The sequence below is a fragment of the Gregarina niphandrodes genome, assembly GCF_000223845.1.
Source record: "Gregarina niphandrodes unplaced genomic scaffold scaffold00003, whole genome shotgun sequence".
Classification (NCBI taxonomy): Eukaryota; Apicomplexa; class Conoidasida; order Eugregarinorida; family Gregarinidae; genus Gregarina; species Gregarina niphandrodes.
Genome location: NW_011646045.1, coordinates 148,162 through 163,383, shown reverse-complemented (window position 1 = coordinate 163,383; position 15,222 = coordinate 148,162). Strand labels below are relative to the sequence as shown.

The following is a 15,222-nucleotide window of genomic DNA, read 5'->3' as shown; positions in this document are numbered from 1 at the left end:
GCCTCTTCATTGGGCGAGATTTGGACAGAGAGACGATTTTGAACATGTTTGTATTCTGAAGGACAGCTACTCCAGCTGCACTCCAATCAGCTTGCGTGTTTGGCAAGTCTGGTTGGTTGACACGTGGCTGGTTGACACGTGACAAGTTGACACCTGACAGGTTAACTTTCGGGTTAGGTTCCAAGCTGTTATATAAAGTCTCTATGTGACGGCCTCCTCGTGAGCGCCACCGGTGGATGCTTCGGTGCGATCTCGACCAGTGGATGCTTCGGTGCGATCTCGACGACGGCCGTTGCAGGGTTGATTGCCGTTGTATGGTTGATTGCCGTTGTGTGGTTGACTGCGTGGTGTGGAGGCGCATTAGATGTGCACCGTTTTTGTCAACTGGGACACGAAAGGGATGACGACTTCGCCCATGAGTTTGGTCTCCTGGGCTCCAAGAGTGACGTCGATACAATAGGACTGAAGGTTGTCGACAACGGTGTTTACTGCTTCGGAGAACAGCGAGCTTGTTTTGCGTTGGACTTGCGTTTCTTCGTCACTCGTGTTCGAACGGGCCGTGATGCAAATGGGGAGCGTCTGCGATCTGTAAACCTGCAAGGCCATGGGCAGTAGTAATGATGCCAGCCGGTCCTTGTAGAAGCCTACGTAGGCGATAATGCTGTTAGACCCCTTTCTAACTTGAACGCGAGGAATTGTTACTGGTCCTCCAACTAGGTCCTGGGACATCCAATCCAAGTATATCGGAGACTCTATCTTGATCTCTGTGGGCAAGGCAGACAGCACTGCCAGCTCAACAATCAAAGTGAGTTCGGGCGTGTTTGGAGGCACATACAACCGGCGCAACTTCAGGTCAATTATGCGATTTCCGCCGTCGCTGGAGTTAGAGACTGCACCACCGCCCAACTGTACAGTTTGGGCGACGTGTTTTTCGCTCAACGTCATTTCTTCATTGTTGATCCGGAGCCTGGCTGCCAGACTCATTTCTTGAGTTTTAATCAGTAAGGCTTGATTGAGTTCTAACAGACCAGAGAGCAGTTCCGTGATTGAGTCACCCACAGACAAGTTGGCTTCCAGCAGAACACGCTGCATCACCATTTTCCCTTCCAGCACCCCTTTCTGGACGTGCTCTTCGTTGGCAAATGTGTGGGCGACAGGGTCCCCCGATGAAGAGGAATTTTTGGTCGTAGCCGACAGCGCCTTCTCGCAGTTGTAGGTGTCGCTGCCGCTCTCGATGCGCCCGGCCGTGGCCGTCGCGGTCATTCCAAATCCTGAGAATTCACGCGCACCGAGAACAAAAGTCAAGTTCGAGGTAATGTCCGCGTCCACCAAATCCGTCTCCGCGAACGGAGTCCAAAACCCGGCGACCAGCGTGCCTGTTATGGGCAATGTGGAACCCAGCGAAACCGCTACCCGATCCAGCACCGACGCCAGAGGCTCTTTCCACTGAATAATCCCGATCGGGGACAGGGAAGCACCTCCGGAATACGACGCTGAGCTGCTTCCTTGTGACAAACCCGCCACTGTGTCCGCCACGTCGCCAGCAGCACGAAGACCCTGATTAGACGCCTCGCGCACGGCCATGAGTATGTTCGATCCCACTGCGCGGCCTACCTCGGAAAGCAATTGCCAAGCTGGACGGGCAGTCTGGCCATTCGACGGCACTGGCACAGAATCCCGCAGGGAACTGGGCTCCTCAATCCACGACTCATCACCACTGGAGGAACCACCGTTTGAGGAACCACCGTTTGAAGAACCACCGTTTGAGGAACCACCGCTTAAGGAACCACCGCTTGAGGAACCACCGCTAGAGGAACCACCGCCAAAGGAATCACCGCCTAAGGAAGCACCACTGGCTGGGGAACTATCGGCACCGGAGGAATTATCCGCAGCTGGCGAACTGCCGCTCAACGAACTAAAACTATTACTGGCACTTTGGAGGTCCGATAAGGTAGAGGTCACTGCCCTCAACACGCTCCCCATTATGTTGCTCAAGGGGTCCGCCTGTAGCTGACGCCTGCCACCGACAGCAGACGGCGAAACCAGTCTTCGGTCCCGCCCCCGTGCGTAGTAGCTGGCACCAGTTTCCTCAGAGAAGAACATCTCATCGCCAGACGACGGAGGATAACGCTGCACCGATGCGGCATCGTCTTCATAAAAGACCGAAGGAGCGCCGCCTCCCCCGTATTCATAAAGGGTAGCAGGCAACCTTCCGACTCGAGGTAAACCCCCTTTCTGGTATAAATCCCCCTTTTGGGGTAGACCTCCAGCATGGGCTGAACGCGAGTGGTGAATGTCTGCTAGTGGCTTCGACCAAGTCGCAGATACAGCGCGCCCAGCATTTATGTCGGACCCGTATCCGGGTTCCCACGCCTTGCTGTCTCCTGCTCCAGGTAATCTTTGCGCGGGAACCCACAAGCCGTGGTACGCTGAAGAGGGTTCCCGTTTGTCTTGGTAGCTATCCCAGTCCGTTGCACCGGCGTCGTACTCGTAGGTGTTATGTGTCCAACCGGTCAAATGGGGAAGCTGATAACCAGGAAACGGAATTCCGTTTGCTACCTGTTGGTCGTCCCCGAAGACCATTTTTTTCGAATCACGTTCATCGAACCTCGGATGAGCATATCCGATTTCGATAAACTCTCGGTGATAATGCCGATCATTCGATGTCAAATCCGGTCTCGGATCATTGGACCTAAGGTCATGAGATCCAGCTTCAATTACGTCATCCTCGTCACTCTGTTCCATGGGATACTGTCCATCCTCACCCGCATCATCCCTTCCCCCGTAGTATGCAGCCTCCCATCCCGGCTGAGACACTCTTAGGGCCCTTTTGATTTCTTTGCGTGTGGACCCCTTCTCTTTTAGCAGTCTGCGGAACCGACGGCGCTCGCCATGGAGCGCCCTGCGTGTTTCTCTGCTTGGAGTCATTAGTACCAAATCGCTGGGCCACGCCGGGAACCCTTGTCTGGAGTATTCCCCATTGTCCAAAACTATCCTGTTGTAGCTATCCATCTTCATGAGCGAAGTGGTTATAGTATCGCTAAGGCCAGTAGACTCAACATAAAGGTGGCTCACCAAACCGGATTCCAATGTGACATTTGGGAGCGGGAAGTCCATGTCAATTCCTGCCAAGGCCGCACTCAGTATTAAGTCGTCTTTCGGGAGCAGCGAGATGTTTACAGTGCCACCAGATCTCTCCTGTAGCTGTCGTCCCTCGACTAGATCCTCGTCGACTACTTGCGGTCCACCCCCCGAAGGTCCATCCACCGATGTCGAAAGTTGTCTTGGAGAGGACCAAATATCCCCCTCCTGGTTCGGGTCAAGGAATCTGGCAAAGACCCGTTGTAATTCGGGGCTGTTGATCAGCTTGCCTCTGAAGCGGAATGGATTGAGACTCTTCATGAAACCCAAGTTGGGCGTTTCCACTTCTCCGATTGTTACATTGTTCGATCTTATCTGCATTACGACCGATCCTAAACTATCTATTGAAATATTACCCTTGTTCATGACGTTACCCTCCACAAGTAGGGGTAGATGAACCGAAGAACTAGACTTCTCCAACAGACTAATTTTGTCAATAATAACGTTCTCCGGACTCAAAAGACCTCCCACGGCAGTCTGAGGTGGCACGCCAGCAGAGGCGTCTCCAGCAGCCTGCGCACCGAGCGTTCCGGCCGGCGGTACCGCTTCAGAGGCCGTCCCTGCCGAGGAGGTCGTTGACCCGCTGGAACTGTACGACGAGTTTTCCAAATCCGATGGCAAACCTTCCACCGTCGTCGGCGACGGCTCGACGATGGAAAGCTCGAAGTATCGGTGGAAGGGGATATTTCCAAACTTCAATCCTGCAACATGCACGTCAACTAAACCCTCCAAAAACCATTTCGTACCGATACCATTAATGGTAGCTCGAATAATCCTGAAAAACTCGCTGTCGTTCTCCACGGTCATGACTCCTGACGCGACGTATTTTGTCCGCGACGAACCATCTACTGAACTCTCATCCAGCAGCAAGGCTCCAATATTCACCAGGCTCCCATCTCTAGAAACTTTGGCCTTCATCTCGCCTCCATCTGGTTCACCTTCGTCTGGCGCCGCTTCATCCTCGTCCATTCCTCCGTTTGCCGACGTTCCAGCTAAATCCTGCAGCACTCTCTGGTCATTGTTGCGCAACAGCACACGTGTGCGGCGCGCATCAAAATATGGTCGATCGACATAATATACAGTCAGTGGTTTATTGTTAGTTATCCGGGCAGTAACCGCTGCTGGGCTCAATAATCTCCCCTGGACCTTTAGATTAAAACCTGTTCCTGTGACTTTTCCAATATCCGTAGATTCTGGAATCAATTCAGCCGAATTGACTATTTTCTCGATCTGATTTGGAACAACTATACAAAGTATGACGCTTAACCCAATACCAATGATCAACGTGGCAATCAACAGGGACGCTGTCAGCAATCTCCAATGCCTCTTGATCCAGGTCTTCCTGGTGCTGCTTTCCTCGCCAATCAAAAACTGATTTCCCACCGGCGCCATTTCAGAGGACTTCCTGCTGAGTTTCGCACGCAGCTCCTCCGTGAAGCACGACCATTTTGCTTGGAGGGTATCGAGGGCATCCAGGACCCTTTGCTTGAACGAATCTTGGTCTCTATTGGCAAAGTACAAGGACCTGGTGCTCTCTTGGTCCTCAAAATCGGTGCGCTGCAAACATTCTTCGTGCCTGGAGAGAAGTGCACCAGCTCGAGTTCCACCACCCCCAGACTTAGTCCCACCAACCCCAGGTTTAGCTCCACCAGTCTCGGCTCCAAGACCCTCGTGAGAAGCTATGTTATCTGGACAAGGGTCCACATGGAACCCAGGAGTACACCCCGCGGTCGAATGGCCCAAAGAAGACGTACCGGGTGACTCCTGAGAATCCTCGTTCACACCGCGCAGAGAAGCACCCCCGTTGACCGGAGAGACAGGATAGCCCCCGCCTCCGACATTGTCCCCGCTGCGCCAGTCATCGATCACCGGTCCCGCGACGACTCTGCCGTTTATGATGGACCCGGTTCGACGTAGCCCGGTCCCGGATCGACGCAGTTCGGACCCGGATCGACGTAGCTGGAGTCAGGCCGACGTAGCTCGGAGCCGGGTCGACGTAGTTCCGGCAGTGAGTGAGGCATTTGCGGAGTGACCGCACTGGCGGACTCCAGCGGTCCCGCGTCGTTCATGGACGCCTCCAGTTCAATTTGAGGCGGTCGCAGATTCTCCGCGTTCCCGATCTGAATGATGCACCCCGTCGAAATTGACCGTACGGGGAGCGTTGTGGAGGAAGGTCCGAGAGAGGCATCCAGTGAGGTCGCGGCCGCCGGGCGCGCCTGGACGGCGGAGGAAGCGATGGACGAGGCCGAGCGGTACAGCCCGAACCGCTGGTAGGTGGGGGGGACGTCCGAGAAGGCTCCTCCACTGCGCCTGAACGGATACTCGAAGCCAGCCTGGTAGATCTCCGGCTGGTATGTCCCTGGCTGATACGTCCCTGACGGATATGACCCTGAGGGGTATGTCCCTAAAGGGTGTGTCCCTGATGGATAGGTCCCTGGCTGGTAAACTCCTGGGTGGGCCACCTGCGGGTACTCCGAACGTGGCTGATCATTGTTCCCAAAGTGAAGAGGGTAGAGTCCTGCCCGGTCGAAAGTGGGTCGCCAGTAGGGGTTTTCTCGGGGCAGGACATGTGTGGAGTGATCGACGTGTGTGGAATGGTCGACGCTCGCGGCACGCTCCTCCGCGTGGTTCTCGAGACGCCGTGAAAAAGATCGGTACCAACGCTTTAGCCCGCGCATTCCGTCCCCGCGACTCGGAGCGCCGCCGCCTGTCGCCAGATCGGCGCCCGTTGGGTCGACGTCTGCGTCTGTCACGACCGAGTCAGCAGCCGCTGGCTCTGCAGCAGCCGACTCCGCAGCAGCGGCTTGCCCAGCCAGGACTTCCTCTGTGCTGCTCATAAAATATGCGCGACCAAGTATTTCGGATAATGTATGCCAGCGCTGAGCGCTGGGGCTCGTCGAAGCTGCTGCTTGCAATTCAAGCCGGGCTTTACTCCACAATCACGAGCTTACTAGTGAGCGACCCGAGGCTGCTTCACACAAGAAACTTCCTAGGAGACACTCCCACGTCCCTTCTCATTTCGCTAAGTAACTGTCATGCCCCCCAGTGGTCTCACTAGCTTTGTTCCCCACCGGGGCTGCCCCCCTCCCCCATGGGTTACGAAGTGTGTTGACGACGGGCGACTAGAGACCAGCGTGACGGGGTTTGTTGTAGGGGACGTGAAGGCGATGAAGGCAGTAGCGTCAGCGCGGGCGCCATGGCCTTCAAAGCTGTCTCCGTTCCACTGGGCAGTGGAGTTGGCGATGGAGGACGAAGAGGCGTCAGTGATTGCATGCCGGGAGTTGGGCGAGACGGCGTTGGAGATGATTAACGTGCGGAACTACAACGGGTTTACCCCGTTGATGCGTGCGGTGCGAGCGCAGTACCGGCGAACGGCGTTGACGTTAATTGCCTTGGGGGCGGATTGCGAGGCGGAGACGCCGAAGTTTTGGCACAACGAATGCTGTCGTGGTCCGGGTTCCTGGTTGCGAAGTTGTTGCAAACCGCGAGACTACAAACCGCCAATTTTCCTATGTCTGGTGCGGCGTGACTTTGCTTTGGCGCGGGCGCTTATGCAGTCCAGTCCGCTGGTCATGGAACATCGTTGGCTTGGTCGGGACGCGGAGGGAAGTGAGTGGCAGCGCGAGGTATTGGAGTACGCTAAGGAAACGGCCAAATGCTTTGAAGAATTCGTGGGCGCGGTGGCCGATTTGATGACCGGCGACCAATTGCTACGTGCAATCAACATACTCAAACTTGGCATCACCCTCGAAGAAGACCCCGAACCTTTACTAGAGGTCCTCCTCGAACGTGTCCCGCATAACTATCTAATTACGCGCAAAGAACTCCAGACCCTCTGTCTTGACGCGGAGTCTTTCTGCGCCATCAGACGCTCCCGAAAACTACTCCAACGATGGAAAGACCTAAGGCAGAGCGTCACTGAGCAAGTAAGCCACGATATACATGACGATATACCACCGGAAACAAGTCGGGGCATCATATACCGACCACCGAGCCCTGACATACCGGAAGGGCCCTACTCAGTTACCTTCCCAGAAGAGACAAGACGCGGGGGCCACGGCCTGGACCCTTCCAAGGCGCGTCTGAAATTACCGCGGCATGCACAGGCCACAGCAGACTTTGCCACAACAGAATTTGCCACTACTGTCTTTTCAACAGCAGACTTTACAATCACAGACTTTACATCAGACCAAACTATACCAGGTTCCAAAACGCTTTGTTCTACTACACTGTGTTCTACTACAGCGAAACCACGACGTTACGTTAATCCCTTGGAACATGGTAACGGAACCTCGGAACTGTCCGACTTAGCGGATAGTGGAGCGACGGGCACTGGAAGTATGGGCGGTGGGATGATGAGCAATGCTGAGTCGGAAGTAATCAGCGGACCGGAAGGGATGGAAAGATTCGGAAGACCGGATGGGGCCGGAAGACCGGATGGGGCCGGAAGACCGGATGGGGCCGGAAGACCGGATGGGGTCGGAAGACCGGATGGGGTCGGAAGACCGGATCCGGTCGGAAGACTGGATCGGGTCGGAAGACTGGATCGGGTCGGAAGACTGGATGTAGTCAGCGGAGTGGACGGGGTCGGTGGAGCGAATGGGGTTGGTGGAGCGAACGGGGTCGGTGGAGCGAACGGGGTCGGTGGAGCGAACGCCGATCGGACTAGAGGCCCCGGTAGCAGTAACGGGCCACAATGGACGCCGTTCCAGATGGCGGCACAGCGCGTGGCCGGTCCGGGGCCGCACTTGGACGCAGCTAGCACCACAAGCAGCAGTGCCAGCAGTCGACCTTTTGGACGCCTTGAGGGGTACGAGGAGTTTTACACCAACCAGTATCCGACCGATGAGCACGAAATAGACCTACCCGAATTTTTCTCGACCTGACGTGTCCCAAAGCTCCGGCACCTTCCAAATGCGTCAAGCGCTGAGTCATTTCCGAACTGCTGGCAAGCTCCAGAAAGCCCACGAAGCTGAGCACACAATGGCTCCGGTAATCCTTACAAGCAACCCGACCACCAGAGTAGCCGACCCGAACCCGAGCAGCCACCATGACTGACGATGTAGTGTATCACTCGTCCAGACTGACGATGTAGTGTATCACTCGTCCAGACATCCCTGCCGACGGAGAAGGTGTGCATGACAAGTATAGTACGTAGCAGTCTAGGCGTAGCAGACTTGGCCGACGTGCCTGATACTCCAGATGTAGCACGCTATCAGATGTAGCAGACTAACACCTCGATTTCGCAGACATCAAACCCAATAGCGATGAGCGCGGTGCCGAAGCCACATGTGTCTCACACCGTTCCGATTTCACAACCAAACTGTCCGCCGGACGTAGGCCGGACCTGTCCGAATAAGTGCCCGGGAAACGGAGCGTGTATGCATGCCTCAGGTGGTTGCCAGCAGTCGTGCCAACCGTGCACACGTGTGTGTCGGGTGATCTGTCGCCCTCTTCCGTGTCCTGAACCAGAGTCGGAGTCGGAATCCTCGGAGTCCGGAATTTCACTTGTCGTATCAGAGTCGGCGTCCGAAGAGTCCAGCATCTCCATCGAAGACCCAGATCCCATAACCGAAACAGAGTCCGAAGAAGAAGAAGAACCATGTGTTGTTAGACGGGTATGTCGTGTGGTGTGTACAACCGTGTGTGACAGCGGATGCAAACCCGCCAATGCAGCGTGTCCCATCCGCCCGAATTAAAGGCACTGTCACGCGGCTTCACACTTTCTGGGGACAGACCCCCAGGGCAGGGTGCCCACGTTACTGTATCTGAGTCAGGCTTCGCGTTTGACCAAGTGCAGCCGATGATACCGGTCGATTACGACAGTTCGCGCCTAACTTGTGCACCCGATAGGGTCCGATCCGGCGACTCTTGACTCGATCAGACGAACGTCTTCGTGGAAGACCCCATAGAAAACCCCATGAAAAGCCTGGTGGTTTGGTTAGACCCCATGGACCTGGTGGTAAGACCCCATGGACCTGGTGGTAAGACCCCATGGACCTGGTGGGAAGACCCCATGGACCTGGTGGTAAGACCCGATGGACCTGGTGGCAAGGCCCCAGGGTGGTAGGCCCACGGAAGATCCCGTGCAAGACAAACAGTCGGTAGAAGAGGAGTCGGTTAAAGAAAGGTTAGTAACGTTGCGAGCGAAGGCGCGACTCGTTTTGTTGTTGTTTGTTTGTTGCAACAATTTGCTTGATTTTTTGTTTATAAGATGGCGTATACAAGTCTGAATGGTCAGCAGCTGAATCGTCGGATTGGGTTGAGGGAGCCTGAAAAGCCACCAATGCCGGAGGTTTGGGAGAGCCGACCGCGTAGCACGAACCCTTTGTCTCTGGATGAGATTGGGGCTGATCTGAAGAAGAAGAATATGATGCCGGCTGGGCAGCCGTTGCGTGCAACTGTTTATTGCACAACGCAGCCGGAGGAAGTTCGGCCACGGGGTGCTGTCCCTGAGGCTTACGAACAGATATGCCGCAGAATGGGACTGCCCACGGAACACTTGGTAGAGGCCTTTGGGGCAGAAGGCTTCCGGGTAGACAAGTGCTTTAGCGCGTGGAAGGCGGGAACGGATGTACTCGAGGTGTGGAAGGTGGACTTATTCTTATCCCCTTTCGAACCCCTCATTAAAATCTACTTCAGGAGACATAAGACCAGCAGACTCCTTCTCCCAGACCTCTACCTACAGCCACTTACACACCCCATGGCCGTAGACTGCTTCGCAGACTACCAATGGCCCAACGGGGACAGGGAACTACTCGATATTCGACACACCAGCTGCGTCGTCGGCTCCTTCCGAAACGCGCGAGAACCAGTGCTCTTCGTCTGTGACAATGAAACACGCCGCAGCGTAAGTGTACACACTCCCCGTCACTATTCTGCACCACCTGGCTGAACACCTTCCCACCTGGCTGAACACCTCCCCCCCCCCCCCCTAACGAGCACGCGCACGGGTGTGAGTATGTGACCACACATGTGTGACTGCTAGTCTTTGATCACGATCTTGGCGGTGGTGACTGAGTTGGCTAAGATCGAGCACGTGCGACGGCGAGAGAGGTTTGTGAGTCGTTCAATGCCGACGACTATTGGGCGGCAAGGCGACCCGGGTTACAGTGAAGAGTTGAATGCGCATTTTGCGGAATTTCTGCACGAAGCCGCTTTGCGTCTGGGCACGAGTGCGGCGTGTGCCAAGTACTGGCGACGTTCTCGGCGTACGTGGGTATTGACCTGGAGTGGGAAGAAGTATGTGAAGAAACGTTATTATTTGACGATCCATCGAAACCAGCCGTTTTTGATGACCTTGAAAAGTGAGACGAAGACGGGTTGCTTTACGGAGGAGTATGACTACACGGCCCATTCGAGTAGTCGTGCATGTAACTCGGTCACCCAGAAGCACAGCTGGTCCTCCTTTATGAAGTCAGAGCGGTTGGCCCCGCACCTGACCTTCGTGGACAACATGCGGGACGACAAGCCGCGCACCTTCTTCTCATTCGAGACGAGCGAAGACCTAAAGGACTTCCAACAAGTCATCGCCACTCTCGGCTACATACACCTCCGCAAGGAAGCCGGCGCTGAAGACACTTGGTCCTGTCCCCAGAGCTCCAGCACAGACCCAGCCATGGAAAAAACCCAGTTGGGAGTTCCGGGAAACAACCAGCTGGCTGTTCCCGCGCAGGGGTCGTGTGGCCAGATTTCCAGCAGCGTCTTGGTCAGCAACAACGTGGGGGACTCGAGTGGTGGGTCGCCGCAGTTCTACGAGGCGCCACCTCTCTACGTCTCGTCGGCCGGGGAGCCGGGTCATGTTTTCACAGCCAGCTCGTTTATTCCAAATCCCGCCTCAACCGCAGTCGTGAACGCAGACGGCATCCGTATGGTCCCACGGCGGGCGCCCAAAGGTTCGCTCTTCGCCCCGCCGGCAGAGGAGGAGGAGGACACGCCCTTCTACAACTCTTATGGGCTGACTACTGCGGTATCTTCGACCACGTCATCCCCTTCGACACCGGGCACTCCACGGGACATGCACTCCTCGCCGCTCAAGAACACAACCGCGCCGATGGCTGCTGGAAAGGTCGCCACTTTCCTCCCATCCCTCGACTCCAGTGCCGATCCCAATGCTGGTCCAAACGGCCACCTCCTCAACGCCGTGGGCGCAAACGGACTGCGGAAGCATCGAGTCCCGCTGGGCACTGTAGAAGCAGCCCCGCGGGAAACAGCTCCGGTGACCCGACTACCCGAATCTCCGACCGCGCCAACGACTGGTAACGTGGGGGTTGGGGTCGTGCACACACGAAGACGGTGGCAAGAGATCGTTAACTTCGGACCAGACGGACAGGTCATAAGCGAAAAACATGTGGACCTAGGCACCGAGTGCTGGCAAGATGATACCTTCTACGCACCCGTGACTAGAGCCACATCCTCAATGAAGAAAGATCTGGACGCATCGAGTGTCGAGTCGGACTACGACTAAGCACTGTTATTTTGCTAGCTAGGTTCTAATGAATATCTATCACTTTTTTCACTGTATTCAACTACACTCGTACTGTACTGTATTGACCCACGCTGACTGTACTTGTTCACGGTGTACTCATCACCCAGGCGGCACTCACCCGCGCTGTGCTGCACTCCACCCACTCGCACCATACCATATCGCAAATTGTCGACTCGCCATTTCGCGAAGGACAACATGGGTCGGTGCGTGCATGTGCATTTGTGGGCACAATGCGCGTGTCAGCAGGGACAGTGTTTTTGAGTGCGGTATGGGGCGCATCATTTGGCGGTTCCTCGGAGTACTGTCATGAGGAGCGTGCGCAGATGCGTTTGTGGATCCACCAGGACGCGACGGCGTCATTCGGGAAAAAGGATGATGGCGAGCGAGGAGTACGTTATGTAGAGGCTCTACGTGACTTGAAGAGTAGTGTGCCGGATTTCGACGTTGGGATGTCATACTTTAAGGATCGGGATGACGGATTAGTTTGCTTCGCTGCTATCACAGAGTTGGGCGTCAACAGCTTTCTGGGCTTCGACTTTACCTTGACACAGATCGAAGAGGGGATGAACAAGCTCAAGTACTCTACCACCCATGACTCGGCTGAAGACGCATTCACCGGTTTGCCTTGGGTCATGTATCAGGAGTTCCAGGAACCGGCTACGGAGCGAGACTTTCGCGCAATTGTCATTGTCACCGATAACGAAGGCAAACTTCATGGCGTCCAAAATTCCGAAAGAGTCGACACGGAAGGCACAATACCAAACACCACTCTCCAAACAAGTTACAACTGCTCCCCCGATTACCAATTACTCTCACCTCACGATCTATTCGACGCCTTCCGACAACGCTCCATCCGGCCCATCACTCTCGTAACACGCGAACACGCTACATGGTGGCGTACTCTTTACGAAGACAACGGCTTCTCTCTCGATAGCGGTGAAGCCATGGTCTTCGAAATAGAAGACATCAGAGCCACCACCGTCAGCCACGCACTTAAACAAGCTATCCATGACTCCAGCTGCCACACACCCACCACCACCACCACTAAGCCAACGACCACGACGACGACCACTCCGACGACCACAACCACCACCACAACAACTACCACCACCACTCCGACGACCACCACGACCACTACACCGACCACCACTACCACACCGCCGACCACCACTACCACACCGCCGACCACCACTACCACACCACCGACCACCACTCCGGCGAGTACCACCCCTGTCCCCACGACCACTACGCCGGCAAGTACGACGCAGAAGCCGACGACTACGAGAACGGCCGTGCCCACAACGGGCCGGGTTACAACCGATACCACCAAGGCCGTGACCACTACCAAGGTTGTGACTACGACGACTAAGACTGCGACGACCAAGACCGCGACGACAGGCCAGAGTTCGTCGACGACTACTGAGGCCGATGAAAAGGGGGGCGTCAACACGCCGGTGGTGGTGGGCAGTGCGGCTGCGGGCGTGACTGCGTTGGCGGGTGCCCTGGGTGGGTTGCGTTACATGCGGAATCAGCCGGCGGACTTAGCGGTGGAGGAACAGATGGATGAGGGCGAACGAGTACCCGAGAATATGCGCGAAGCCCAGATCGAGATGGACGAAGACGAGTACTATTAGGGGTCGTTTCCTTGCTTGAACTGACTTAATGATTGGTGAATGAATGATCCATGAATGCGGGGTGGGGGGCTTGAGAGGAGGGGAGCCAATGAGCGCGGACAAGACACGAGGGGCAACGCGTCTGGGCATCCGTCGGCTGTAACGTAGGGAGCGTAAGGCAGATGGGGGCGAAATACTCAGTGAGGGGTCGAAGTCAGTGGGTCTCGCTTAGGTCTTGGAGGAAAGCGGCAAACGTTTGCCGGGGCGAGAAGAGCGCGGAAAAACCTCCGATGAAAATCCTGTTGCGCTTTTGGGTCACACAAGCGTACTTGGCACACGCGGATTTGGTCGGAGAGTCAAGTCTATCTGCGCGCCGCATCAAGGAATTGGTTGCAGGTAACCGCGACGGGAAGTACCACTCTCTCGCTCAGACGTTTCGCTGGACTTGCTACCGGTTCTCTCATCGTCTCTGTTGGAGGCAGCTCCTTTGGAAAAGAGCGGCGACTCTTCATCCCCAAAAAACTGTAAGACCTCACACCCCTCTCCTGCTGCGTCTCCGGAAAGAGAAGAAACTCGTCTGTCCAGTTGTCCTTGAGCACTCATGCTTGTCCTTGCGCACTCATGCTTGTTCATTCACTCGTGCCGGTGTGCTTGTCCGCGTGCTGGTACGGGTGGTTGTCCGGTACTTCTCCAGCTCTTGCATGCATGCAGCTCTTCCTTATCATGCCTCTTCAGTTTTAGAGTGCTCTCTGGTTGCCGTACTTTGTAAGCTGCTTCCATTCGAAGCATATTACGACCCCGTGAAGCAGCGTTGCGTACGACTGAGCTTCCTGAAGCGACTACTTCTGAAGAGTCGCGAAAGTTTGGTTCCCGCTGATATTTGCTTCGTTGCGAAATCCAAGTCTTTAAGCGACTATCTTCTGAGTGAGCACAACCAAAGTCTCTTTCTTTAAGACTACAGCGGACGGATACAGCGGACGGACAGATTCTTGTTAGCTAGCTGTAATAACTGGTTGTGACCAACCGAACCAAGAAACATTCCTCAAACTTAGACGCGGGATGAGGAGGACCAGAGCATATGGGTGGTGGACGTTCAGCTGTTCCATTTTAGTATGCCTGCTTTCTGCAGTGGCAGCGTTCCAAATCTCAGGCTCGACAGAGATCAGTATACACGCCCTGCGGGAGCTGGAATCGGCGACTTTGACCAACGCCGCGATGGTTCCGACGAACACAGAACTTCTTAAACAATGTCTCGGGCCGAAACTCTGCACCATCTTAGGTAGCAGAGTCTACTATGACCCGTATAAAGGTAAGCTGCAATCCATCCATCGATCGATGAGCTTGTGTGCGAAATAACGCTCGAAATACCGAGATTTCGGTGGCACACTTTCGGTGGCACACTTTCGGTGGCACACTGAAGTCAAACACTCCTCAAGCCACTCTCGAGGAGCTATACCAAATAATACTAGAGAGATAAGACGGGCCGCTAGTCTGGGTTGCAGCCGTACACCAGGGCCTGAGAAGCACGCACGCGCACGTGTGACTCATCACGTGTATTTTGTAGGGCGATGCATCCAACAGGGACTACTCGATTCCGGAAGGCCGCCGCCTGAATACCCCGAACTTCCACAGGCTTGTTCTTTGGGCATGCGGCTGCACGAATATTTAAAGCAAACAGAGACCAGGACAACCCAGATCAATGCGGGAACATCTCAATCGGAGATATCTCCATCACTGTGAGACACATAAGGCCAACGCCACTCCTCCTAAAAGACACAGAGGGTATGTCAACGCGGCCAAGATCAAGATCATGCATGGCCAAGATCAAGATCATGCATGGCCAAGATCAAGATCGCGATCGATCAAGGTAGTAACCAAGGGCAAAGGGGCATCAGTAATCACAGGGACGGCAACCAAGTGAAGCCACGGCAAGCAAGTGGCCGTGTCCACCGATCATATCCAACCAGAAGTACATTGTCA

The 15,222-nt window shown here is 55.2% G+C and overlaps 4 protein-coding genes across 4 annotated transcripts; 3 read left to right on the top strand and 1 right to left on the bottom strand.

Moving 5' to 3' along the window:
- Window positions 1-360: 360 nt before the first annotated feature.
- GNI_020000 (putative transmembrane protein) lies at window positions 361-5,978 on the bottom strand (the record flags this gene model as incomplete). Its single annotated transcript, XM_011135962.1, has 2 exons — window positions 361-4,698; window positions 5,745-5,978. 2 exons carry the CDS (start codon window positions 5,976-5,978, stop codon window positions 361-363), a joined length of 4,572 nt encoding a protein of 1,523 aa, XP_011134264.1.
- Window positions 5,979-6,383: 405 nt separating this feature from the next.
- GNI_019990 (hypothetical protein) lies at window positions 6,384-7,452 on the top strand (the record flags this gene model as incomplete). Its single annotated transcript, XM_011135961.1, has 2 exons — window positions 6,384-7,067; window positions 7,330-7,452. 2 exons carry the CDS (start codon window positions 6,384-6,386, stop codon window positions 7,450-7,452), a joined length of 807 nt encoding a protein of 268 aa, XP_011134263.1.
- A 1,903-nt stretch (window positions 7,453-9,355) lies between these two features.
- Window positions 9,356-11,608, top strand: GNI_019980 (hypothetical protein; the record flags this gene model as incomplete). Its single annotated transcript, XM_011135960.1, has 2 exons — window positions 9,356-9,991; window positions 10,130-11,608. 2 exons carry the CDS (start codon window positions 9,356-9,358, stop codon window positions 11,606-11,608), a joined length of 2,115 nt encoding a protein of 704 aa, XP_011134262.1.
- A 251-nt stretch (window positions 11,609-11,859) lies between these two features.
- On the top strand, window positions 11,860-13,263 carry GNI_019970 (hypothetical protein; the record flags this gene model as incomplete). The annotated part of the gene is made up of 1 exon (XM_011135959.1): window positions 11,860-13,263. One exon carries the CDS (start codon window positions 11,860-11,862, stop codon window positions 13,261-13,263), a length of 1,404 nt encoding a protein of 467 aa, XP_011134261.1.
- Between the last annotated feature and the right edge of the window lie 1,959 nt (window positions 13,264-15,222).